At 43.8% G+C, this 12,406-nt stretch overlaps 1 protein-coding gene across 1 annotated transcript; it reads left to right on the top strand.

The window, feature by feature from the left end:
• The first annotated feature begins 284 nt into the window (after positions 1–284).
• LOC104373980 (dual specificity protein phosphatase 13B-like) lies at positions 285–10,008 on the top strand. The gene is made up of 3 exons (XM_009979987.1): positions 285–475; positions 1,175–1,395; positions 9,794–10,008. The coding sequence occupies exons 1-3, from the start codon at positions 285–287 to the stop codon at positions 10,006–10,008; spliced, it is 627 nt and encodes a 208-aa protein (XP_009978289.1).
• The last annotated feature ends 2,398 nt before the right edge of the window (positions 10,009–12,406 follow it).

Genomic DNA, 12,406 nt, shown 5'->3' with positions numbered 1-12,406 from the left:
TAAGAAGCACAGGCTTCAAAAATCACAGTATGAACCACAACATGGGACTGTGGGAGCCACTGGACTGTTGTCATTTAGATTGCAACAGTATTCTCAAGTCCAGTCACGGCCTCTGCTGTGATAAGTATAAAAACACATGAGAAAGAGACAATCTCTGCCCCAGAGAGCTTACAGCTGCGACTGTGGGCAAGCTTGGTGAGGTGGTGAGGGAGGGTGAGAGAAAGAGAGGGCAACCTCAGAAACGCCTCTGGCTGGTGGTGAATGCATGCCCTCCACCTTGCAGGATGGCCTGGGACTCCCTGTGCAGCGGGGACTTACTGCGCCCCAAGATCAGAAGCATCCCAAGCCAGAGACCTGGCAGCCAGAGCAGTGCCGGAACACCGTCCCTGGAGGAGCTGCGGCGCCTGCTCTGGACACAGACACACCCCATGGGGCACGTGGACGAAGTCTGGCCAAACCTTTACGTGGGAGACCTGTAAGTGAGAGGGAAGGGTTGAAGGTGTTAATGCAACTTTTAGCCCCCACCCTATACCCCCTGAGATCACCTACTCTTTATTTTAAGAAGAGAGCTAGGCACTTTTTTAGTGCCTCACAGCAAGTCTAAGTGTTGAGCAAGGCTGAACTGTGCTTAGGGTGCTGTACTATAAAGAACAGGCATCCTAAGTGTCCCAAAAGAATATTCTCCCTCCTGATTTCTCTTGCTGCATTAGTACAGGAGTCCCACACTGCAAACAGCCTGATGGGGCCGTGGCATCGGTACTGCAGGAGGTCATGCCAGAGCTAGGTGAACAGGATCAACCTCATGTTCTCCTTACAGTGCCAGATGGCATCAGTCCCCTGGACTGATAAGTGGTCAGCAGAGGTGACTTGGTGAGACGGCGAGCCAGAAAACTCTTGGCTTGTGCAGAAATATCATCACCACCACCTTTTTATTTTTTTGTCAGTTGAGGAGAACCACCTAAACTGATGTTTAGGGAAAAAAAAATGCAGGAAAGTCAGTTTCTTAATGAGCCATTTCTGTCCTGAAGCATATTGGTGGACACTTTGTACCTGATCAAACTGTCAGAAAATAGCCATTAGAATTTCATGCAGTTTTAACAAACTGCACCATCAGCAGCATGTTCTACACCATGTTGTCATGCAGCAGGCGACTAACCCCCTGTCCTTCTTCCAGGTATGTCGCTCGTGACAAAGCGCAGCTGAGCCGAATGGGAATCTCCCATGTTGTGAATGCTGCTGCCGGGCGATTTCACATTGACACTGGACCCAAGTTCTACAAAGACCTGCCTGTGGATTACTATGGAGTAGAAGCAGAGGACAACCCAAACTTTGATCTCAGTATTTACTTCCACCCAGTTGCTCGATACATAAGAGCAGCACTGAATTCCCCAAAAGGTAACTAGACCATCTGCACGTGTTGCATACTTTCTGCACAGGAGCCATGTAGGGCAAGTTATCAAATAGTATTTGGCATAAACCAGCCACTTGCAGTTGTGGGTAAGAATGGAGATACCCAAACCAAGAAGAAAAAGGTTTGAGCTTCTCAAACCATGTTGAGAAGCTCAACATGAGTGGGCAATGTGCACTGACAACCCAGAAAGCCAACCGTATTCCTGGGCTGCATCAAAAGGAGCGTGGCCAACAGGTTGAAGGAGGTGATTCTGCCCCTCTATTCTGCTCTCGTGAGACCCGACCTCGAATACTGTGTTCAGCTCTGGAGTCCCCAGCACAAGAAGGACATGGAGATGCTGGAGTGGGTCCAGAGGAGGGCCACGAAGATGATCAGAGGGCTGGAACATCTCTGCTATGAAGACAGGCTGAGAGAGTTGAGGCTGTTCAGCCTGGAGAAGAGAAGGCTCCAGGGTGATCTTATAGCAGCCTTCCAGTACTTAAAGGGGACCTACAGGAAAGCTGAAGAGGGACTTTTTACAAGGGCGTGTAGTGATAGGACAAGGGACAATGGATTTAAACTGAAAGAGGGGAGATTTAGATTAGATATAAGGAAGAAATTTTTCACTCAGAGGGTGGTGAGGCACTGGAACAGGTTGCCCAGAGAAGTTGTACATGCTCCGTCCCTAGAAGTGTTCAAGGCCAGGTTGGATGAGGCTTTGGGCAACCTGGTGTAGTGGAGGATTTCTCTGCCCATGGCAGGGGGTTGGAACTTGATGATCTTTGAGGTCCCTTCCAACCCTAACTGTTCTATGATTCTATGATAAGTAGCATCACACCAGCCTCCTGAACTCCCATAGTGAGTGAGAGTTGCCCTGTTCCCCTGAAACAGGGAAGGATGCACTGAACAGGCTTTCAAAAGCGTTTTCCCTATGCCTGGTGCTATTCATTAGCAAAAGATAAAATAGCAAGTATCCTTTATTACCTATAGGGACACACTGACCTGGCAGGAGGTCATACATTCGATCTTTTCAAATCAGTGATGGGGTTTAAAATAAAAGCTAGGATGGGGTAAAAAGACAAGGACAAGCATCATATTTGAGTAAGAAGAATCAACTATAATGCTACAATCTGCACAAGTCTTACAAACGCAGGACAGGGAAGAGCTTGCTGGGAAGCGATTCTGTAGGAGAGAACCTAAACACCACCACCAGCCAGGATATAATGCCAAGCTGTTGCTAGAAGGATTATAACCTTGAAATAGGAAGATAACCTGCAAAATCCTTGGACTCACTAAACGCAGGCCAGGTACAATGCCAGAGGCCTAGGGCTAGTGAGAGATCATCTACTATTAAGGACAAACCTTTGCAAAAGCAAGTCTCCACAGTTATACACTCAGCAAACTGTTTTGCTTGCATCATGGTGAGCTTTAATATCAGTGAAGGTCTTAAAATTCTAACTACTCAGCTTAATCATATGCAGCTATTAGATCTGATCTACACTGTACAATCTAGGCAAGGGAGACACAGTAACTGAAAATAGCGCACCTCCGTGCTAGATACCTCAGCCCTTACTGCTGTTTAGAGGGCTTGATCCATCCTGAAAGTATTTGCCTTTGTGAAACTGAGGGCTGCATTTGGATTTCAGAACTACTAACATATTTGGGGAATTTGCATCTGCACCCATTTCTATTACAGCATATGCTATTTGCAATCGAAGTCATTATTGGTGATGCTCCAGAGAAAGGTAAGATCCAAAATCTTTTTGTGTGTGTGAAAAAAATGTTCCAAATCAATTGACAAAAGACAGAAAACAACAGATGAATCATGGTGGCCACAAAACCAAACAAAACCAGTGCTTTGCAAGATGCATGCCCAAATACTGAAAGTTATGAATGCAGAACCAGTTAGGGCTCAAGGCAAACACAATGAACTCATCATGTCTAGAGTGCATATTTATCCCTACTCCCATGCTTTTAGTTATTGTTTTACTGAACTCCATATGGAAGCAGGGTTCTGGGAATGGAGACAAGGTGAAATTCAATCATATACACTCCAGCTGTTGCTGACATTCATCATTTTAAGGAAAGTGCAACAGTTTAGAAAATATATAAACAAGATGTTCTGGAAGCATAATTTCCTGAGGTACAGAAATTTAGCAGCTAAATACCCGTGACCTATGTGGGGATGAGACAGGGAGGGGATTGTTACTTACATCATTTAGAAGAAGAGAAAAAACAGCATTTATTATAAGAAGTGATGCTAAACAAAAAATTATACCAGGTGACAAGAGGCCGGTTCATATTACACTCAGGATGTAACGAGGTACTTCTGTTTGATTGAGAAGTCATTTAAGACTGCTGCTTAACTATTACGAGCAAATTCAACTTTTTTTAAATGGAATTAAATGATCTTTTTCACCTGGGAGGATAAGTCAAAGTTAAGACTATATGAGGCACAAACATATTTAAAACTATGAATCAAATACTCATTAGAATTAAGGAAGAACTGGTACTCTTATCATGCTTGAAGAAAAATTCTGATGCTTTACACCAGATGTCCAGAAAACAGCATGGTCAGATTTATTCCAGATTTCTACCTTAGCCGAACAGAATATGTCTTTGGTGATGTATGGAATTTATTTTTAAGGCAATTTCTTCAAACCCAGATGCCAGAGCATGAGCAAAATGAAACAGGGGATCATGCACTCACATACTCCTAACTGGAAGCTACTCCAGTGTTAATGGCTGCATCACAGCCTGAATGACTTCCTTCGTGATTTTTGTCATACAGATTAAGAAATACAGGCACTACTATTGCAGCCACACCACATAAGCATTATTTTATAAGCCTTGCTTCCTTGGCTGCCTTTCCTTCAGCATAGCCCTGTCATGCCTTTGCCCACATTAACAGAGCTGTTTAGAAAGGCTTAGTCAAGAGCAAGCACATGCACCATCTGCCCCTTTCTCTGCAAGGAAAAACACGGTGTCAGGGAAGTACCGGCCTTCTCCCTCATGCTCAAGGGGCAACACCTTGAATATCAATCTTGCCCCTTTGCATGGCCATCTGTACAATTTTCATTTTTCTGGAGCACAGCTAAACCTAAGCGTAAATCAGCAGGGTTTGTAAAGTCTAGCAGAAGAGAGAGGGAAAGAGAACTTGAGAGCGTAGATGAAAGCATGCCATGAAAACTATTAAACTAACACCACACAGAGAGAAAGATTCCCAAGTAGAAAGCTCCTTTTATTGACCTTCAAACATATTTAAAACAAGCAGGTTAAAATCACCCGTTAACTTCCTGAAATGGCAAATGCTCTGAAAGACATTTCCCCTCTTCCACTTCACTGGAGCAGATGAAAAGCGAGGCTCCCTCTCACACCACCTTCTTGGTGGTGGTGGTTACGAAAGATGCTTACCTTGGGAGAAAAGGGTCCTCTCTCCTGACTCTGCCATAGGTGCATTACATACATCAGTTTCACCTCCCACTCTCCAGCAGACGACAGCGCTTAACTGCTCTAGGAGGCGTGGGAAAAAGGGACACGCCACCTTCTAAAGCCCTCTGTAGATTTCTTGCTATTTTCAACTATGACTTGATTACTCAAGAAATAGACAATTGATTCTGCACCTGAATGCAGGATGGTGGCTAAAACGTAACAGGAGATGAGAAAACCACGGCGGAGTGGGAAGAGCCCCTGGGGTCCACTAGCCCAACTGAGGTCTCCTCCTGGTGAGCAGCGTAATTCTGCTGGATTCAACGGAGCAAGGGCAGCTGTGGTGTTCACTCGGGGTGACGGTCTGGAGCCTGGTCTTAAGCCAAATTGAATCCATCCTGCAAGAAAGCAAGGGCTAGTTCAGGACATTTAGCTCACTTAATGATGAGTAGCAAAAGGACAATAAGTTATTATGTGTTTTAATGACTAATTTGTTCAACAACATTGAATTTCCCAACTTGAATTTGGCCAACAGTTGAATGTGCAAACTTTATCCCTAGTGCAAATCCTTTGATGTCAGTAGAGTTACAGCAGGCATAAACTGGATATAATATCCATAATCCGTTGTTAAAAACCAAGTGTTATTGTTCTGCACAAATCCCAGCCAGATGACAGTTATTGTCTGCCTCTGCAAAAAGTAGCTTGAGATCTGTGGTGCAACATTTCAAATAAGGATTGCAAGATTTAATAATGCCAGAAGCTAAGTGCCTCTACTTCTCTTCAGTTAATCCCATTATTCCTAAGGGATCCTGTTACACGCTCAGAGAGAAGGTTGCAATATGGCCCTCTAACGTGTGACCAGACCAACCTCTCTTTGCACTCTGTGTTAAAACAAATGGGGGCAGGGGAGGCAGAGCAGGAGGATGTCGGATTGTGGCATTGATTCTGTGGTGCAGAAGATTTGTTTATAACCTCCCTGCCCATCCAATGACAGGGACATGCACCAGGATTGCCACCGTGAATGCTGCTTGCCCAGGCCACAGTCCAGCAGCCACCCAGGAATCAGAGCCTCAGTGCTGGGACGATGCCTCAGGGCTGCCTCCCATGAGAGGCTGATGCAAGACGCTGCTATCAAGGCCACTGCAGTCAGCACACATGGTGCAGACAAGCTTCATGCAGTACATCACAGTGGGTTCAGAATGTCACAACCCATTTACAGCTTCTGCTAAAAGACAAGGGTCTGAGCCTGTGAACAGAACCAAATAGCAACACAGTTTTTGTTTCCTGACTCAAGTTTAATATCCAATTTGGTTGCTACAAATAATCACACAGTAAATTCAGATCTGCTTTCATTAGAGCAACTTTGCGTTAATTAAATCATTTCACATGACTGATTTCTCTGCAACAAACAGTCATTTTGTTGTTAGTGTACCGGCGTTTATAACCTCTGTGCGTGGTGAAACAAAGGCTAACAATGTGGAACACATACTGCACATGTAAAAGAGATAACATACCTACATCCTCATGGGAAAAAGTGTGTTAGAGAGCCATGGAGATTAGGTCCAAGGTTAATAGTTGGGGCTTGTCCAGATTTTTGCTGAGACACCTTCCAAAGCTAGTTGCTGATTTAAGAGGACTCTTTCAAAGTGCAGATAAGCCAGAGAAGCAGGGAAGAAAATTCAGTTTTCTCCTCTCAGACACTGAGTTAGATATAAAACAGTGGAGAGCCAGCCTGCACAAGCAGGACTCTGGAATTCGTTCTGCTTTCTGTGCCCTCAACAAAAATATATCAGGCAATATTTAATAGCAGCATCCATACCTGTGCTCAGCTTGGCCTTCAGTTCCAGACTGCAGGTGGGGCTGCGCATTTTCCAAAGCAGAAGGCTCCATCTGGCTGGAAAAAAAAAAGGGACCTAAGAATAATTTTACAGAAACTAGGTTCAGACAGCAAGTATCCTGTCCTCCATCCAATTTCCGGCCAAATTTAGATTGAATTTCAAAATATTCAGTGATTCACAATCAAATCTAACATCAAGACCATCTCTTTTTGGTTGTTTTTTGTTTTGTTTTTTTTTCTCCCTCCTGGTGTGGTTCAAACCATAAGTATGATTTCTTTTTCTTTTAGTTGTAGAGTGCCGGTAGCGTAGAAGTTTTCAGACAAAAAAACCAAAACCAGTTCTAGTTCCAAGAAAATTTTTCAGAACATGTTGTTCCTTGGCTTCTGTTATCTAGGGTCTGCATTAGGGTAAACATCTGGATTTCGCTAGTCCCTGCCACTACATTGCAATTAGGCCTACTGCAAAGTACTGAAGCATGGATTTTCCAAAAACCTTTTGGACTTGGCCCTATTTGCAGTATTTCCCAAAGAGAAATTTACGTTCCTCTGAAAATCTCAGACCTGGGTTATTTGAGTCTGAAGTGCCTCCTCTGGGGAAGATAATACAGCATGCATATCCCACAAGGTTGGTGTGAAGGCTAACAACAATAATGCAGCACATTGGAAAAAAAGTCTAGTGAAAATTCAAATTAGCATTATCTTTTATCAGGGGTGTAAAGCATTCCTCCATGTTCCTATAAAAAGTAGGACTTCACTTCCAAGAATTCCCATGAAGTTAATAGAATTGATAGATAAATGTAATTTAACTCAAATAATGGCATCAGCATCTCAGTAAATTCTGTGAAGCTGTAGCTGAATGGGAAAACACAAGCAGAAATTGCTTGATCTTCTAATTCTGCAAAACTGACATTACATCGGAAAAAACCTCTTCCTTCCCTCAAAGGTTTCGACGACACCCAGTCCAAGTCTGCTGTCACCAGAGCTGTTTTCACTGCTTCCTTGGAGACTATATTTGTCCCTTTAGACAGGTCTATCTTTAGGTCTGAGCTCAGATTTCTCATGCCAGGATAATGAAAGGTGGCTGTGTCACATACATTGTGGAATTCAACACTTCTCTCAACCTGCTGGCCAGAGCAGGTTTTTACAACACATGCTCGCGCTCTCCGAGCATGTGACTATGCCATCATCATTAGTCAGAACTGAAACTGTTGCTAAATAAATACTCTGTCACAAACAAAATGGGATTTAAGATGAAAAGCTGTGCACAAAGTACCCAGAATTAACACCCGGGGAGATGGGGGCAATCAGTCTGAGGTTTTTCGCTGGGTCCAGGCTCATCATCCAACAAGGATATTTTTGTCTCGCTTCCTGGTAATAGCGAAATTCAGATGCTGTAAGCACAAACAAAACAAGGAACTAGCCCCAAAAAGCTATCTGTTCTTTCTACCCCTCCTTACATTTTACAGAGCAGCAGCATCTGAGACACTTTATTCCATCTCCAAAGGAAAAAAAGCAACATGGAATTGTTTTTACTGATTTTCATCTTTTTCTGGATATAAATTGTGTTCTTGTTAAACTACATTTTGTACGAAAAGACTACAAATGTGACACTAAAAAAATTAAAACTTAAAGAAATGGAGAAAGCATTTTGTTTCAAAATTGTGAAGATTTCCAGTGAAAAAGTGTTCTGAAATTTTCATGCTAAAAAGACAACATTTTTTTTTCAGCTGCCTTAATGGGAGACAGAGCTGTCCATTAGGTGGTCAGAAGTTCAAACCTGATTCTAATCACTGGTTACTTTAATAATGCCCAATTGCTGAGCCATGGTGTCTGTGAAAAGACTAGATCTGACTGCAGCAAAGGACAAGAGAGTTAGAAAATTTTCAGGTTTAGTTATAATGAGTAGAACAACAGAAGGTATTTTTTTTTCCAAGTAAAAATTTATCATTGAATCATAGCATTTCTGTGAAAGTTGAAGCATTTTACAATATTTACAAGATGCAGGTTTTCAGGTTCCAGAATGAGCTCTATGTTCACATCCAGAGCAAAAGGACTACAAATCTGAATTTTTCCATCTGAAAGCAATCTTTTCGATAAAATTTCCTTTAATTTCACATAAGACAAGTTAAAAAAAAAATTATCTCCTTCCAGCACGAGTCAAAGACACACATTAGAAACCTCAGAAGCAGTCATGATACAGAATTGTGTTTCTCAAGCTGCTTCTGTTAGTGATTACAGTAGAAAAAACAGAAGTGGAGCAGAGGGAAGGAGGGAACTTTGCTCCTGGATCCCTGGAAGGTCGTCCCTGAGGCTCGCTTACAGCAACATGGAAGGGCTCACGATATTACTCTTAATGAAGACACACATGTCACACTGAAATATCTGAGGAACTGAAAATGTTTCATAGATTGTTTCTCCAGTGATCACCTAACACAAAAGGGAAGATAAAGGCATTAGGGAAGGACAGTGACTACAGATGTACAGGGTAGGCTATAGAAATAAGAAAACATAAGGAAGCTGGTGCAAACAGCATGTACAAACAGGGGCTGCTCTTACTGGTAACACTCCTTTTCCCTACACACTTCTAGCAAGGTCTGGGGAGCAGTCAGCACCCTCAGAAAGCATTACTGCCCTAAGCAAAGAGGAAAAGAGAGCTGGTGGAAAACCAGAAGTGCTCCTGTAATAGCAGTGAGCACTCCTGAGCATTGTATATTTGAAATCCCAAGTTTCTAGGCCCTCTGGTAGTAAGCAAGCTGCCAAGGCTGCTTCATGTGGCATGGCCTTCAAGTATGAAGACTTGAAGCTCTGTCAGCAAGTTCTTCACTCTCAAAAACCACATGTGGGCAAGCAAGGACACCATGAATGGCACGCTAGGCAAGAGGGCTGAGGGCATGCCATCAGGTTGACAGCAAAGCCCAAACAAGCAATCAAGGATCCTGGAATACAATTATGAATTTTCTGTCCCATTAAAAGTCCCCACTGCTCCCCAACCAGCACTGCACCAGACCCGCTCTGCAGGGCTGAGCAAACCTGCTTGCTCAGCACCAGTATCGGCACCGCTTCTCTCTCTGCTCCAGCACGATAAGCCCCACCATTTGGCCTCCTGACATAATTGCATCCCTCTCTCCTTTTTCCAGGCAAAGTACTCGTTCACTGTGCAATGGGAATCAGCCGATCTGCAACTCTTGTCCTCGCTTTCCTCATGATCTGTGAAGGTATGTCCCTCGCGGAGGCAATTCAGACTGTGCGCTCACACAGAGGTATCTGCCCCAACTCTGGCTTCCTCAACCAGCTTCGGGAGCTGGACCTCCAGTTAGGAAGAAGGAAAGGCAGAGGAGCAGAGGCCTGCTAATGCCAAGGGGGGCTGCCTCCTGGCACTGGACCCGGAGATGCTGCCCTCACTGACGACAGCGCAAAGACGATGCCAGGACTGCTCTGTAGTTGCACCGAGAAACCGTCAGGAAATGGCTGAGCACGAGCAAGCTGGCGGGACTTCGGTATGTATTTTTTGGATAAGCCCACTAACTGTAAAGAAAATGAAATAAAGAAGGACTCAAACTGGCAGTTTTGCCCATCTGGGCCTGTTTGTTTAACTACCTGTCAGGCAGGGCATACGGAGCAGTTGGGTTTTCATGCAGAATTAAAGGCAGCACAGTCCACTTGAAAAAAGACTTTTTACTTGCTTATAATTGCATTTATATGGCAAGGGGGAAAATGGGTAAACTAGTAAAAAGAAACAGAAAGCATGAGGTTTTTAAGCAAATCTTTAACATTTCACATCCAGCTGGCGGAGGGTGAGACTTCAGGTTTTGTAAGCTGACATGCTCCTTTAGTCAGCCCTGGTGACACTAGTCAGGATTCAATTCAGACCTTGGCGTCTCTCTATTACAAGGCATGAAGGGCTCTTGCTGGGTCCTTCACAAGTCCCTTCAGCTTCAAATCTACAGCAAATACTCAGAACTTGAAAAAAAAAAAAATCATTAAATTCTCAGGAGCCAATACTGGAGGTCTCAGCCAGATGCTGCACCCTGGGGCATGGCTACTGGCAGCCCCCTGGCTAGTCAGAGGGAAGGTAGGTGTCTCCTTGCATGTGTGCAGCAAGGGACACACTCAGGGCACACTGCTGTGCTGCAGGGTGGCACCAGTGCCAGACAGAAACGTTCTCCCCTTGGCTTGCATCCCAGCACTCCAAATCACATTCCCTGAATTTCCCTGTTTTAACGGAAAGCCAGAACCTAGTGTCATCGTGTCAGAGCAAAAATGAGCAATGACTCTAACAAATCCAAAGCAGCAGCTCTGCATTTCGATTACTCTTTTACGCCCAATTGGCCACATTTAATCTTGTGAACTCAAAGCAGATATTTGCTTCAGTGCAATTACAGCCACATACAGAACATTGGCAAATGCAAACAATATAGAATTTCCACTTGACGGCAGATTAATTTGGTGTGATGTTTTCCCTTGAGAGGTCTTAAAGGCTTGCAGTTCTGAAAGTACCCTGCAGTTTGTATTTATAGCACTATGGATGTTGAATAGAAAGAGAGAAGCATATGCTCATTCTGAACTGAAGTTTCTTTTGCCTCCATACATTAAAAAAAAAAAAAAAAAGTGAGCATAGCACACTTCCACTGCATTTCTCATAATGCAATATGGAAACATGATTTCCCTGCAGAGCCTATAGAGAAATGCAGGTGGTATTTCCACTTTTATAAACACAGTAAGTAAAACACAAGCAATGCTACAGATTAATTTCCTCTCAGGGAACAGAGAGATGGGTCTTCCTTCCAGAAAGGGTACCATCCTTTGAGACTGGAGTAAGTGGCCAGAAGGGAGGTCATAGCTAATGATGGAAAAAATCACTGAAGTTAAAGCTTTCACAGGCCTCTTACTGGCTGCCACAGTAAGGAGATTAGATTTCAGTCAGCATGGTGGCTGAACCACTCCTGGCACTTGGGTCTCCTCCACCTCGGTCTGTCTGGGGATCATTTTTTATTGCAGACCATGCTGAAGCTGTTTTGTGAGTAGCCTTTTCAGTTGCCTTACTAACCACTCCCTTCAAGTCTCTGTAACTCAGTCTATGCCAAGCCAAATGGCACTATATTAAAGCACAAGGAGTGTATGAAACACTACGGTCCAAAATCTCCATGCATTGAGCCCATCAGAAAAGGTCATAATTCCCAGCAAATTGCACATCTGGAAATGTCTGTGGTTGCAGGGTGGAATTTAGAAAAAAAAAAAAAAAACAAACCCAACCAAATAATGAAGAACAAGAGGTCAAAAACACTGAACCAAAGACAATAAAGTAGCTATCCAACCCCAGGACAAAAGCATACCCCTTCTAGAAGTGCACGAGCTGGTTCCAGTGCTTTGCACTGATTGCTGTGAAGTTCAGACAGCAGGAGGCAGGTCTCCCCATCTCCTTGTATTTTGTCCACTCTCCAGCAGATGACAGTGCCTGAGCCCACCATTACCTTCCCTCTGTGCAAGGGCTGCAGCACTGCAGAGGTGGCCGGGCAGGGGCACAGGTGCAGGCTCAGTATTGATGACATTGATGACAATGAAGTAGTCCTCATCGCTGACCCACGTGTTGCACACTGAGGTGGCTTATTGCCCCTGTACTTAATTAAGCAAAAGTCTCTTAAAATTACAGGTGGAATCAAGACAAAGGAAAGGAAAACAATATCAGGAGTGGTTCCAGGTATATCTTGTGCTACAATTTTGAGATCCAGAGTTGCTGACTCTTTGCAAGC

Source organism: Tauraco erythrolophus, chromosome 9 (genome assembly GCF_009769465.1).
Source record: "Tauraco erythrolophus isolate bTauEry1 chromosome 9, bTauEry1.pri, whole genome shotgun sequence".
Classification (NCBI taxonomy): domain Eukaryota; kingdom Metazoa; phylum Chordata; class Aves; order Musophagiformes; family Musophagidae; genus Tauraco; species Tauraco erythrolophus.
Note: the sequence above shows the minus strand (reverse complement) of the source record. Positions and strands in the feature narration are given on the sequence as shown.